At 34.7% G+C, this 12,504-nt stretch overlaps 1 protein-coding gene across 1 annotated transcript in view; it reads right to left on the bottom strand.

The window, feature by feature from the left end:
- The window catches only part of LOC110289138 (vomeronasal type-2 receptor 116-like), a 15,956-nt gene extending 5,149 nt beyond the window's left edge, over positions 1-10,807 (bottom strand). The window contains exons 1-3 of the mRNA XM_021155320.1: positions 10,001-10,807; positions 8,302-8,529; positions 2,899-3,022 (exon numbers count right to left, since the gene is read on the bottom strand). Of these exons, the coding sequence (XP_021010979.1) occupies positions 2,899-3,022; positions 8,302-8,529; positions 10,001-10,741 (1,093 nt within the window). The 5' untranslated portion in view covers positions 10,742-10,807. The remainder of the gene's footprint in view (positions 1-2,898; positions 3,023-8,301; positions 8,530-10,000) is intronic.
- Positions 10,808-12,504: the final 1,697 nt, after the last annotated feature.

Raw genomic sequence — 12,504 nt, 5'->3', positions numbered from 1 at the left:
TGCCCCTTCTTAGAATTGGGAACAAAACACCCATGGAAGGAGTTACAGAGACAATGTTTAGAGCTGTGACGAAAGGATGGACCATCTAGAGACTGCCATATCTGGGAATCCACCCCATAATCAGCTTCCAAACACTGACACCATTGCATACACTAACATGATTTTGCTGAAAGGACCCAGATATAGCTGTCTCTTGTGAGACTATGCCAGGGCCTAGCAAACACAGAAGCGAATGATCTCAGTCAGCTATTGGATGGATCACATGGCTCCCAATGAAGGAAGTAGAGAAAATACCCAAGGAGCTAAAGGGATCTGCAACCCTATAGGTGGACCAACATTATGAAAAAACCAGTCCCCCGGAGCTTTTGACTCTAGCTGCATACGTAACAAAAGATGGCCTAGTCAGCCATCACTGTAAAGAGAGGCCCATTGGACACCCAAACTTTATATGCCACAGTACAGGGGACTGCCAAGGAAATAAATGGGAATGGGTGGGTAGGGAAGTGGGGGTAGGTTATGGGGACTGTTGGGATAGCATCTCATATGTAATTGAGGAAAATACATAATAATAAAAAAAGAATGCTCTTCCTAAACAAAACAAAACAAAACAAAACAAAACAAAAAAAAAAAAAACAAACTAAAAAGAAAAGTTAGTAGATTGCTTGGTTTTACTCCATGCATCATGGGAATAAACTCAAACTGTAAGCCTTAGCAACAAATGATTTAAGTGTCTCACAGGCATAATATGTCTTTTAATAATTTTAATTCATTTTGTAGAAGGAAAGGCAAAATATTTGAAAAGGTAACCATAAACTCATTGCATTTTGCCAACCCTAAAAAATTATCTTCACAATGGGTGTAGTATGTAATATACTGAATATGAGTCTCATGGTATATTCCAATTCATAGGTCAACTCTTATCCCCTACATCCTGGATTCTTACTACATCTGGTTTTGAACATGGCCCTCTTAATATCGCATACTTAGCATTTTTCACAAATTTGCAAATACTTTTGTCTTCTATATTAATCTTACAGAGAACATGGACTTAGCACCTAGTAGTCTCATGATCTCATCCCGTAGATTAAATATAACATTCAGATCTTCATGGGCTCTTATATGTACATGGTGTGCACAATCATATTTAGGATAGATCGATTCATGAAATATGACTAAATCAATACTAACAAAATTNGTGACTTAAATCTAAATGTACATGTAGTTTTATAATAGATTATCTGTTTGGAAAATCTTGTGCAGTATTCCTGCAAATTGCAGTTATATTTTCTAAAGTATTTTCTTTGTGAAATGTAATCTACCATGAATTTTCAATGAGTCAATATGTGGGTCAAGGCACCAGGCATGTTTGTTTGCTTTTGCAAGATTTTGTTAAGAATTTTTTTATCTACAAGTAGTAAATTTGATAAGTAATATACTTTATATCTGCAGTTGCCTTTTAGCTGACTTCATTATTCCAGGGTGATGCAAGAGAAATACATATCTTCAGGATTTATCAGAGCAGCAAACACTCACTTGTCTCATTAGAAATTTCATTTTCAGGGCAGGGGCTGCAAACAAAACAGCAGACTGCCATACCCTCCTTCCATAATCTTCTAAATCCAGGACTACAATCTGCACTGCACACAGAGGATGGCATCTGAAAAAAAATTAGACACATATTGATAATGAGTTTTAGAAGGTTCTTTTATGTTTTAGATTAGCACATTAAGATTTCAATAAGCTCATTTTATTCACACAATCTGTATGACATATACTTGTGTGTGTGTGTGTGTGTGTGTGTGTGTGTGTGTGTGTGTGTGTGTCTTTTGAGGCAGGGTTTCTCTGTGTAGCCCTGGCTGTCCTGGAACTCACTTTGTAGACCAGGCTGGCATCAAACACAGAAATCCACCTGCCTCTACCTCCCAAGTGCTTTGATTAAAGGTGCGTGCCACCACCACCAGGCCCCTGATTGACATTTTAGTATGTCCATTATTTAATGGCCAGAAATAATATTTGAAATGAATTGAAGAAATGTTGCATAGTATCTGAGTGTCTAGTAATTTAGGAAAAAGTGGTGATATTGAGCTTTATGTGAAAACTACAACCTGATATTTTTTAGTTAATTATTTTCAACTTGGTACTAAGTGCTATGGACAGAGGAAATGTAATTGAACTATTCTCTCAGCCAACACTCGCCTGTCCTCATATCTTTGAAGCATTTTCTTCTGTGGTAATTGATATAAGAATGTCAATCTTACTGTGGGCAGTTGAGCCAGTAAGTAGTGTTCTTTTAAGACCTCTTGGAAAAAAAAAAAAAAAAAAAAACAGCCTAAAGTAATGTTGGCAGTTTTTTCCATTAATGGGAGAATCAGAAAAATGTTTTGGGAAATTGATATTAAAAGATTTTTCATTGCCTTGTCATAAAGAAAAAAATCTATTCTTTAGTTCCTGTTTCCTGATATCCACACTTGTCTTTCTATAACTAGAAGCCATATGTCAAATCACACCTTCCTCCTCCCTTTCCTTATTATCAAAGTTCAATTAAAGCAACAGAGAGGCAAGTGAGTATTGGAAGAAATTTGAAATAGGAAAAATATGTCCTTCAGTCACAGATAACAAATATGACCTCAAATAAATCACTGTTGCAAAGCATGAGAAAATGTATATTAAAAATTGTGGAGTATGCAGACACTGGTTTAATATGGTTGGGGATGATAAATTATACGGTAACGACCTTAAACATGGAGTATTCCATGATGTCAAAATGCTCTNACAAGTAGTAAATTTGATAAGTAATATACTTTATATCTGCAGTTGCCTTTTAGCTGACTTCATTATTCCAGGGTGATGCAAGAGAAATACATATCTTCAGGATTTATCAGAGCAGCAAACACTCACTTGTCTCATTAGAAATTTCATTTTCAGGGCAGGGGCTGCAAACAAAACAGCAGACTGCCATACCCTCCTTCCATAATCTTCTAAATCCAGGACTACAATCTGCACTGCACACAGAGGATGGCATCTGAAAAAAAATTAGACACATATTGATAATGAGTTTTAGAAGGTTCTTTTATGTTTTAGATTAGCACATTAAGATTTCAATAAGCTCATTTTATTCACACAATCTGTATGACATATACTTGTGTGTGTGTGTGTGTGTGTGTGTGTGTGTGTGTGTGTGTGTGTGTCTTTTGAGGCAGGGTTTCTCTGTGTAGCCCTGGCTGTCCTGGAACTCACTTTGTAGACCAGGCTGGCATCAAACACAGAAATCCACCTGCCTCTACCTCCCAAGTGCTTTGATTAAAGGTGCGTGCCACCACCACCAGGCCCCTGATTGACATTTTAGTATGTCCATTATTTAATGGCCAGAAATAATATTTGAAATGAATTGAAGAAATGTTGCATAGTATCTGAGTGTCTAGTAATTTAGGAAAAAGTGGTGATATTGAGCTTTATGTGAAAACTACAACCTGATATTTTTTAGTTAATTATTTTCAACTTGGTACTAAGTGCTATGGACAGAGGAAATGTAATTGAACTATTCTCTCAGCCAACACTCGCCTGTCCTCATATCTTTGAAGCATTTTCTTCTGTGGTAATTGATATAAGAATGTCAATCTTACTGTGGGCAGTTGAGCCAGTAAGTAGTGTTCTTTTAAGACCTCTTGGAAAAAAAAAAAAAAAAAAAAACAGCCTAAAGTAATGTTGGCAGTTTTTTCCATTAATGGGAGAATCAGAAAAATGTTTTGGGAAATTGATATTAAAAGATTTTTCATTGCCTTGTCATAAAGAAAAAAATCTATTCTTTAGTTCCTGTTTCCTGATATCCACACTTGTCTTTCTATAACTAGAAGCCATATGTCAAATCACACCTTCCTCCTCCCTTTCCTTATTATCAAAGTTCAATTAAAGCAACAGAGAGGCAAGTGAGTATTGGAAGAAATTTGAAATAGGAAAAATATGTCCTTCAGTCACAGATAACAAATATGACCTCAAATAAATCACTGTTGCAAAGCATGAGAAAATGTATATTAAAAATTGTGGAGTATGCAGACACTGGTTTAATATGGTTGGGGATGATAAATTATACGGTAACGACCTTAAACATGGAGTATTCCATGATGTCAAAATGCTCTACAGTGGCTTCAAATATTGTAAAAAGCTGGATAAATATTATATTGTTTAAAGCTAATTAAAGATTTGAAGAATTCTTTCTATATTTTTGATATGGGTGAAAACGGTCTTACACTTTCCCATCAGAGATCAGAGTATATTTCTCCTGCCCATCATTTATTTTCTTTCTTTCTTCCTTCCTTCCTTTCTTTCTTTCTTTCTTTCTTTCTCTCTCCATCATTTTCTTTCTTTCCTCCCCTTCCCTTCCCTTCCCTTTCCTTTTTTTCTTTCCTTTCCTTCTATTTCCTTCCCTTCCCTTTCTTTCCCTTCCTTCCTTTCTTTTCCTTCTTTTCCATGAATCACAAAACAACCTGACAATATTTCTGACTTTCATAGATACATTTCCTCTGCATGTATTATAGTATTGTAAATAATTTTGTGAAATAAAATGTTCTAATATACATATAGGTCCCTTCTGTTCTATCACTATTTTTGTTTCTTTATCTATGAATTAATGTTGGAGTTGACTAAGAGCCATTTCTAAAGGTTTTTTTGAAAATAATGTAATTCTATATTTTGTCGTGTATTGCATTTAATGGAACTGCATAAATTGAAGTATGCTTGCATCCCTGAAATAAATTCTCCCTTAGAGGAAGAAAACAGGGTGAGGGGAAAAATAGGAGAAGAATCAGGTATGGCAAAAGATGGAAGATGTTTAGAAAGGTCAGGAAATTGAACAGAGGTGTATAGCAATCAGGGATGGGGTTCTTTGGGTAGCAACCAGAAAGTCCCAGATGCCAGGAAATCAAGAGCATCCCAGGAACCCACAGGATTGACATTAGCTGAAATAACCCAGAATTGGGAAGAAGAGTCTGTTGATACCATATCTAGAGTTTATGCATGGCCCCCCAGTTGAGGAATAGGGCCACCCACACATCTACAAAATTTAACCCAGAATTGTTTCGGTCTAATGGAAATAATGGGNCAAAGAGTAGAGCAGAGACAGAAGGAAAGGACACACAGATACTACCCCACCTGGAGATCCATCCCAAATGCAGTCACCACACCCAGACACTATTGTGGATGGCAAGAACTTTTTACACACAGTAAATACTGCTCTCTGATACAGTTATCTCCTGAGAGGCTCTGCCAGATCCTGACCAATACAGATATGGATGCTCACAGTCAACCATTGAACTGAGTACAGGGACCTCAATGGAGGTGTTAGGAGAAGTAGTGAAGGAGTTAAAGTTTCCTATCTGGCATCAGTGGGAGGGGAGGCCTTTGGTTCTGTGAAGGCTTGATGCCCCAGTGTAGAGGAATGCTTAGGTGCTAAGGAAGGAGTGGCTAGGTGGGTGGGAGAGCACCCTCATAGAAGAAGCGTAAGGGGAGATGGTGTAGTGGGTTTGCTGAAGGGAAACAGGGTAAAGGAGTAACATGTGAAATGTAAATAAATGAAATCTCCAATTTAAAAAATTGAAAAAAAAAAGCCACAAGTAGCAAAATCACAATGAAAATGGGAGTATAATTCATGGGTAGCTTCTAGCCTAACACATACTAGGTTCAATCTTCAACTCTAAGAATGTAATAAACAACAGTAAAATAAGAGCAGTTTTTTTGTTGTTGTTTGTTTTGTTTTGTTAAGGCTTTATATGTCTTACTTTTATTAAGCCAAAGGCAGCTGGGCAGTGGTGGTACACAAATTTAATCACAGCACTTGGGAGGCAGAGGCAGGCAGATTTCTGATTTTGAGGCCATCATGGTCTACAGAATTAGTTCCATGACAGCCTGATAATAAAACTAGTTTTTGTTGTTGTTGTTGTTGTTGTTTTGATTTTTTTGTTTTTAATTTTTTTTGGCTTTAGTCTCTTTTATACCAGTTGAATGTTAGGTATATGATTGCAAATTTTTCCCATAAAAGCCCTATTACATATCAGGCCCTATTGAAGGCACAAAGGTATGAAAATAATAAAGTTGTATATATACTATAAACTTGCTCTTTACTTACTGTTTCTTCATATAAAATATTAAAGTATACTGCGATAAATGATACTTATATTTTCATGCAGTGTGCACCATAGATACATATGAGGGGTATCTAACATTCATTGATTGTCATGTAGTGCTTCCTAAATATTTTATAAGTAGCACAGCTCCAAAAATAACAATTTTCAGAGTGAATGAAAAACAGTTGACAAAAATCCAACGTAGAAAAATGAATGAGCAAGCCAGGATTATCAGCAGTTGTGGAGGTGTATTAACTCTGATTAGTTTGCAAGCAAAACTGAGAATTGCCCTCATCCAACAAACCTCAAGAAAACCTGTTTACAATAGATGGAATAGTCAAGAGGAAGCAATGAGTTGGTCTCATTTGGGCTCAAATATCAATGTGACTGTATTTTCACACTTTTGCTCCCAAGTCCTGAGTACATTCAGTTTATATAAGATTAATTTCCAGGTAGGGGAACAGGGCATTTGTGAGTCACAAAATTTTTCCTACTGTCCCTTTTATTTAGTAATTATGTTATGGTTAATCAGTGATAAAAGAAGATACCAACAGTGTTTGACTACCAGATTCTTGTCTTTTGGATGGCTTTGAAAAGGACAGTGTATTTCAGGGTGTTTGTGTAGATTTCCCATTGACATATAACATCACTTTGTCCAAGGAATTCCTTTTGTAGTTTGACATTAATAGTTTATAGGCACTTCTTCTTATGTTATTCCACATTCAAATGTGGAATACATGATTTGTATCAGTAGTTCCAGTTGTTCTGATTATCAAATTGACAGTTTGAATTATATTTTCAAAAATAAAGTATTCTTAGTTCTAAACTGGGTATAACTGTCAATCAATTGTTGATCACTAACTCATGCTTCACTCACTACTATTCATATGAGGTATAAAGTAGGATTTCCTGGTCTTTTCACCTAGCTCAATTTCATATGTCTAGGTACTATCATGTGTTATGAAAATTTTGTTCTATTATGATGGCTTAGTTTTGTTTAATCCTGTTTTATTTTATTATTCTCCCATAGAATCATGTCATTTTCTAATGAGTGACATAAAGTGGATCTGATGAAAAAGGAAGGAAATAGGAATATTAANTATGATATATTTGCCAGTAGAACTGACAATTGTTCACATCCCAATAGAAGGAATAGAAACTGTAATTAGAATATATTATGTGAGAATAACAAGTTATTTTCAATAAATAAAATAATCAAAATTTAAAAAATAATCTCCCTATTCTCAGAGAATGATCTTTCTGTTGTGTGTTTTGTTCTTTTGGTAGGTGTTTTTGTCATGAATTTTTCCACACATATACAACAAATGTATTGTTCTTGAATGACCTTTTTCCCTCTTATTAAACATTATACTGTTTTCCTCCATTTTTTTAATAAAGAAAAGTTCTCCTCTTGTATATGAATGTGTCTTCCTACCCTCTGCAGGCAACTTAGGAATGTCTTGAAAAATAAACCAGTTTGTTGTCTTCGATTTCATTCATAAAATGTTAACAAAAGACTTCAATTGTAACTGAAAATTATTTGTTGCTTTTGTCTGGGTGCAGTTATTGCTGTACTTGAGGTGTGTTAATAGCCTTTATTTTTCTGTTGTTCTAGTGCTGTCTATAGGTTCCTTTGACCTTCTGGTCATCTTATGTAAAAGAGTAAATCGATGTTTCAATGAATATCATTTTCTGTAATTGTGTTCATTAGTGAATGTGGTGAATGTCCTTTTATTATATGGTAAACATTTTTGGATATAATGACAAGGGTTAGCAATTATGACTATTGGTGTTTCATAACTGTAACACTAGCCTCTTTCATATCAATACCTGTTCCAGAAGTTTAAGGTAAGGGCGGAGATTACTGTTTCATTAGCACAATTAAGTGAAGAAAATTTTGTTTAATTTAAAGGAAATAATATCAAACAGTGGTGAAGAACAGTTTTTTTTAATTTATTAAATTTCAAAAAATGGTTCTGATATGACAAAGGTATATTTTATGCATGTTTGAAATCTTCAAATAATTGGTAAAAATGTGAAATATGAAAAAAGTAATATCATACTGGAGACTAGAAATTGGTCCCTTATGTGACTAAATTCTTCATTTCAACATGTTGCCGTGTATTCATCTGACACTGTTTACTGCTGTGTATTATAAACCAGTAAGCTAGCACACACTTACCTTTCTTCTTCCTGTGGCCAACTCAATCATGTCTACATAAAAGTGAAAGTGTTGACCATTTGGTAAATATGGGCTGAACTTTCCTAACTTCATCTTCATCCCAAGGTGTTGTGAGAGATTCCCAAAGTAAATAATGTCATATTCATCCTGCATTATTACTCTTTCCTTCATAAATACTTTGTCTCCAAGAGGATTAGTAAAGTAGGCCCTTCTTAGAAAGGAGTTTACCTAAAATACAAGCACTTCACTATAATGTATATATAATTCCTTCAAGTCATAAAATTCATTCTGATTTCATAGCAAAGGTCACATATTTAAGAAAGACAGAAAGAGAGGAATCACAACAAATGCAATTCCATAAATGAAATTTTCACAATATTACAAGAATTTCAGTATTCTCAGCGAAGAATACCAAACACAAACAGAGAAAAATGTGATTCCAAACACAGGTATGCAACACACAGACACAGACACACAAACACACACACAAACACATAAATATACACACAGACACTGAGAGAGGCTCACATCCTTTTTAAGTCTCACATATAGTACAGCTATACATTTATTTACAAACAAATATTCGTACATGTTGACACACCAATGTAAATATTCAGGCACATAAATGACAATCATATCCACTCAAATAAAAACACAGATATGAAATCACACAAAATAATACACTGGCACACATACAACTACTCACACAGACATACAGACACACACACAGACACACACACACACACACACACACACAGAGAGAGAGAGAGAGAGAGAGAGAGAGAGAGAGAGAGAGAGAGAGAGAGAGAGAGAGAGAGCAAAACACAGGGAGAGGTATAAATATTTAAGGACCAACCATGAACAATATTAACACAAAGAGATTTTTATACTCACACCTAAAGACAAAAAGGAAGGCAAAGTCCTTGCCAATTACAAAGAAATAGGCAGACACATACTTATTAAAGCAGGTACAAATCCGTATAAGTACTTATAAACACTTACAAAATACATACATTTTACACAATGAAACCTACTCTGACAAAACCCCAAAAAACATACACACATATATAAACAAACACTTACAGAAAGAAATTCCTACATAGAAAAAATTGTTGCTCACTTCCACTTTTATACAGAGAGATAAACATATATGTTGAAAATAACACGGACATAAAGGCAGATATGTAGAAAGAGTAGAAAATATACATATACTCAGTGAGAAGCATACATTCACACATATAAAAACATTTCTACAGACAGAAATGAATACCAACACTATTTCTTGTGTAGTTACTCTCAGAAAATCCAGAATGCTCTCCAGAGCCTACACACTTGGCAGAATCACTGGATTACACTAATGAAAATAATTCCTCCAAATGATTTCCATATAATTGACAAATATAAATAAAAACTCATCTCCTAATCATGTAGAAAATTAATGAGGAAAGACTGTTTATATCCAATATTGNAAGGGGCATGCTAATAGATATTTGGGTGCTCTGTATAAAACCACACATTATCAATGCTAATCTGTGAATTCTTTTTCCAATCACATTCAAAACAATCTATTGATTTGCTTTTGTTAAGGTAAAATGTTTGGAAAAATATTTCTTATTTCTTTAAGTCTGGGCATCTTAAAGACTCTAAACAACTATGCAATTGAAGCCACCAAACCTCAGCCAATACAAGAAACTTTTACCTTCAAGCAGTGAGAACTGGCTCCTTTTCCATTGTATATTGCCTGATTATCAGCCTGTTGCAGATTCATCTCGTGGAGGGCATGGGCTATGGCATGCACAGCATTGTATATGTTATGACTACTCTCACTAAAGGTCATGTCAAACTTCTCTTCCATTAGCCAATCAAATGAGGCATCAGATGAATTGTTCTTCAGTATTTTACAGTTAGATGCTGAGTCTTCATAGTTAAAATATTTCCTCTCTGGCATTACTAGATATAAGTCTGTGTTTCTGAGATGGAACCATTTCTGTACAAAATTTTTAAAGCCAGAAATCTCACCATGGTGNGGTAGAAAAGTAAGTGAACCATAGAATGTGCCATGACTTATGTCTGCCTTACTGGTAGGGAAATTCCATTGTATTGTGGTGATCCATATTCTCTGTAAAATGGGAGTGTCCCACATTCTGAACATCAATTTAATGAAATTGTATGTTTCTCCATAAATGATAATAACATTTGTTAATGACATCACAATTTGGCTGTAGTACATTTCATTTTTATGTTTAAATGAAACTTCATTAACAGAGATCATTTTCACAAAGGCAAAGCAAATTTCTTTGTTTTCACTCTCTTTCCTCAACTCTAAAAGAAATTGGTTTCCTTGATCGTCATCTGGGATTACAAGGCCAATCCAGTTCCATTTGAAGTAAAGTATGAAGGAGACCATTGCCAATGCTAGAGATGTGTCCTTTGGGGCCATCTGATAGAGATATGGATATTGTTCATCATCACTTAAGATAGAATTGAAAGGTCCATAGGTAAACTGAAGGAGCTACAACACAGAGAGCAGCATGAGGTGTGGTGCACGTGAAAACACTTGTAATCATATTTACCTGCAAACAGTTGATTACCTGTGACTTTTTCTCTCATCTCTGATTCAAATGAGCAAACGTGGAAGCCTGGCACATCCACTTCTAATGGGAACAGCAAGCTTAGGTGTTTGACAAATATGTAACAAATGTATTCACATGTTATAATGACTGCCTTTCTGTCTTTCAGTTTTAGTCTTGATATCTGTGTTTCAAATGTTTGAAGGGATTTTTATACTTTTACATTTTGGGGATATTTGATTAATATTTTTTAAAAGGCTTTTATGCCATAATCCATAAATACTTCTAAGATTGAAGAGGAGAGTCCTGTACATAATACTGATATAGCATTTGGAAGAGATATTCTTATATTGCCCTACTTGACAGTAATATTGTACACTAGAGGTTGTGACTCACATAAAACTGCCAGAGATCTCCTTTTTAGGTTTTGTTCTGAATTACTCTGATGATGTCTGCCTCTGTGCCTCTTCAGGAAACATTCAATAAGATCAAAGTATTTGTAAAAATATAAACTAGATTTTGCAGCCTAAAAGTGTTAGCAGCAAATTGGATTAGAAAAACTCTTCTAACTATATACCCAGGTAATTCTGGTGGAAAATAATTGGGATTCATAAGTTGTACATCTTGAGGAAAATATATAGAAATGAAGTTAGATTGAATGGTAATTTGTCCTCCTTAAAAAGTGATTGTAATGTTTTAAAAATCTTCATGTGGTCCGGAGTTCAAATCCCAGCAACCACATGGTGGCTCACAACCATCCGTAATGATCTGACGCCCTCTTCTGGTGTGTCTGAAGACAGCGACAGTGTACTTACATATAATAAATAAATAAATCTTAAAAAAAATCTTCATGTGGAAAAAATATGGAAGAATGAGGTACTGGAACCCCATAATTCCTCATTCTTAGAAAAGTTCACTTGTGAAGTTCTAATCGTGTATCTTAGGATGTGGAAGTAAAAGAAAAAAACAAGATAAAACATAGCAATAAATTCTACAGAGTATATAATAATATTATATACGGATAATAATATAATAATTTAAATTATTTACATTAATAATATCATCATATTATTAAAGAAAATGACTTATTACAGGTATAACACTATGGGTGTGAAATTTTTGCCAGGGATGTAATGTCAATTTAAATTCTGACTTTTAATAGTTGGTCATACACTCACAGGTAATCAAATGACTAACTCCACAGACTGGATTGGAGCTTTTCATCTTTTCTAGTACCACTGAAATGTCATGAGTTGCCAGATTAAGGATTGTATCTCATGCCTTTACAAAAATAAATATACTCCAGATAGTTAAAAGTTAGGTTATAGAGAAAATGTTGGTAAAATTTATTTCTGTTCCATCACAGTTTTTCTCTGATGACCAAAGTTATAACACCCCCACAATTCTATTATTTCATAGTTTACCAATGATAATTTAATCTTATAACCAANATGAAGATAACACCTATCTGGGGACAGAAATAACATGCTCTATATTTTGGAACAGCATGAACAAATCTCTGTTTCCTGAGATTGGTGTAAATAATGAAACACTGTGACTGATAGTCTGTCAAGGCTGTAAGATTCTCTCTTCCACCATGCCAGACTCAATTCTCCATGGCTTCTTCTATTCT

Source organism: Mus caroli, unplaced genomic scaffold (assembly GCF_900094665.2).
Source record: "Mus caroli unplaced genomic scaffold, CAROLI_EIJ_v1.1 scaffold_13907_1, whole genome shotgun sequence".
Taxonomy (NCBI): Eukaryota; Metazoa; Chordata; class Mammalia; order Rodentia; family Muridae; genus Mus; species Mus caroli.
The sequence above is the reverse complement of the archived record's forward strand: the minus strand, read 5'-3'. Positions and strand labels throughout refer to the sequence as shown.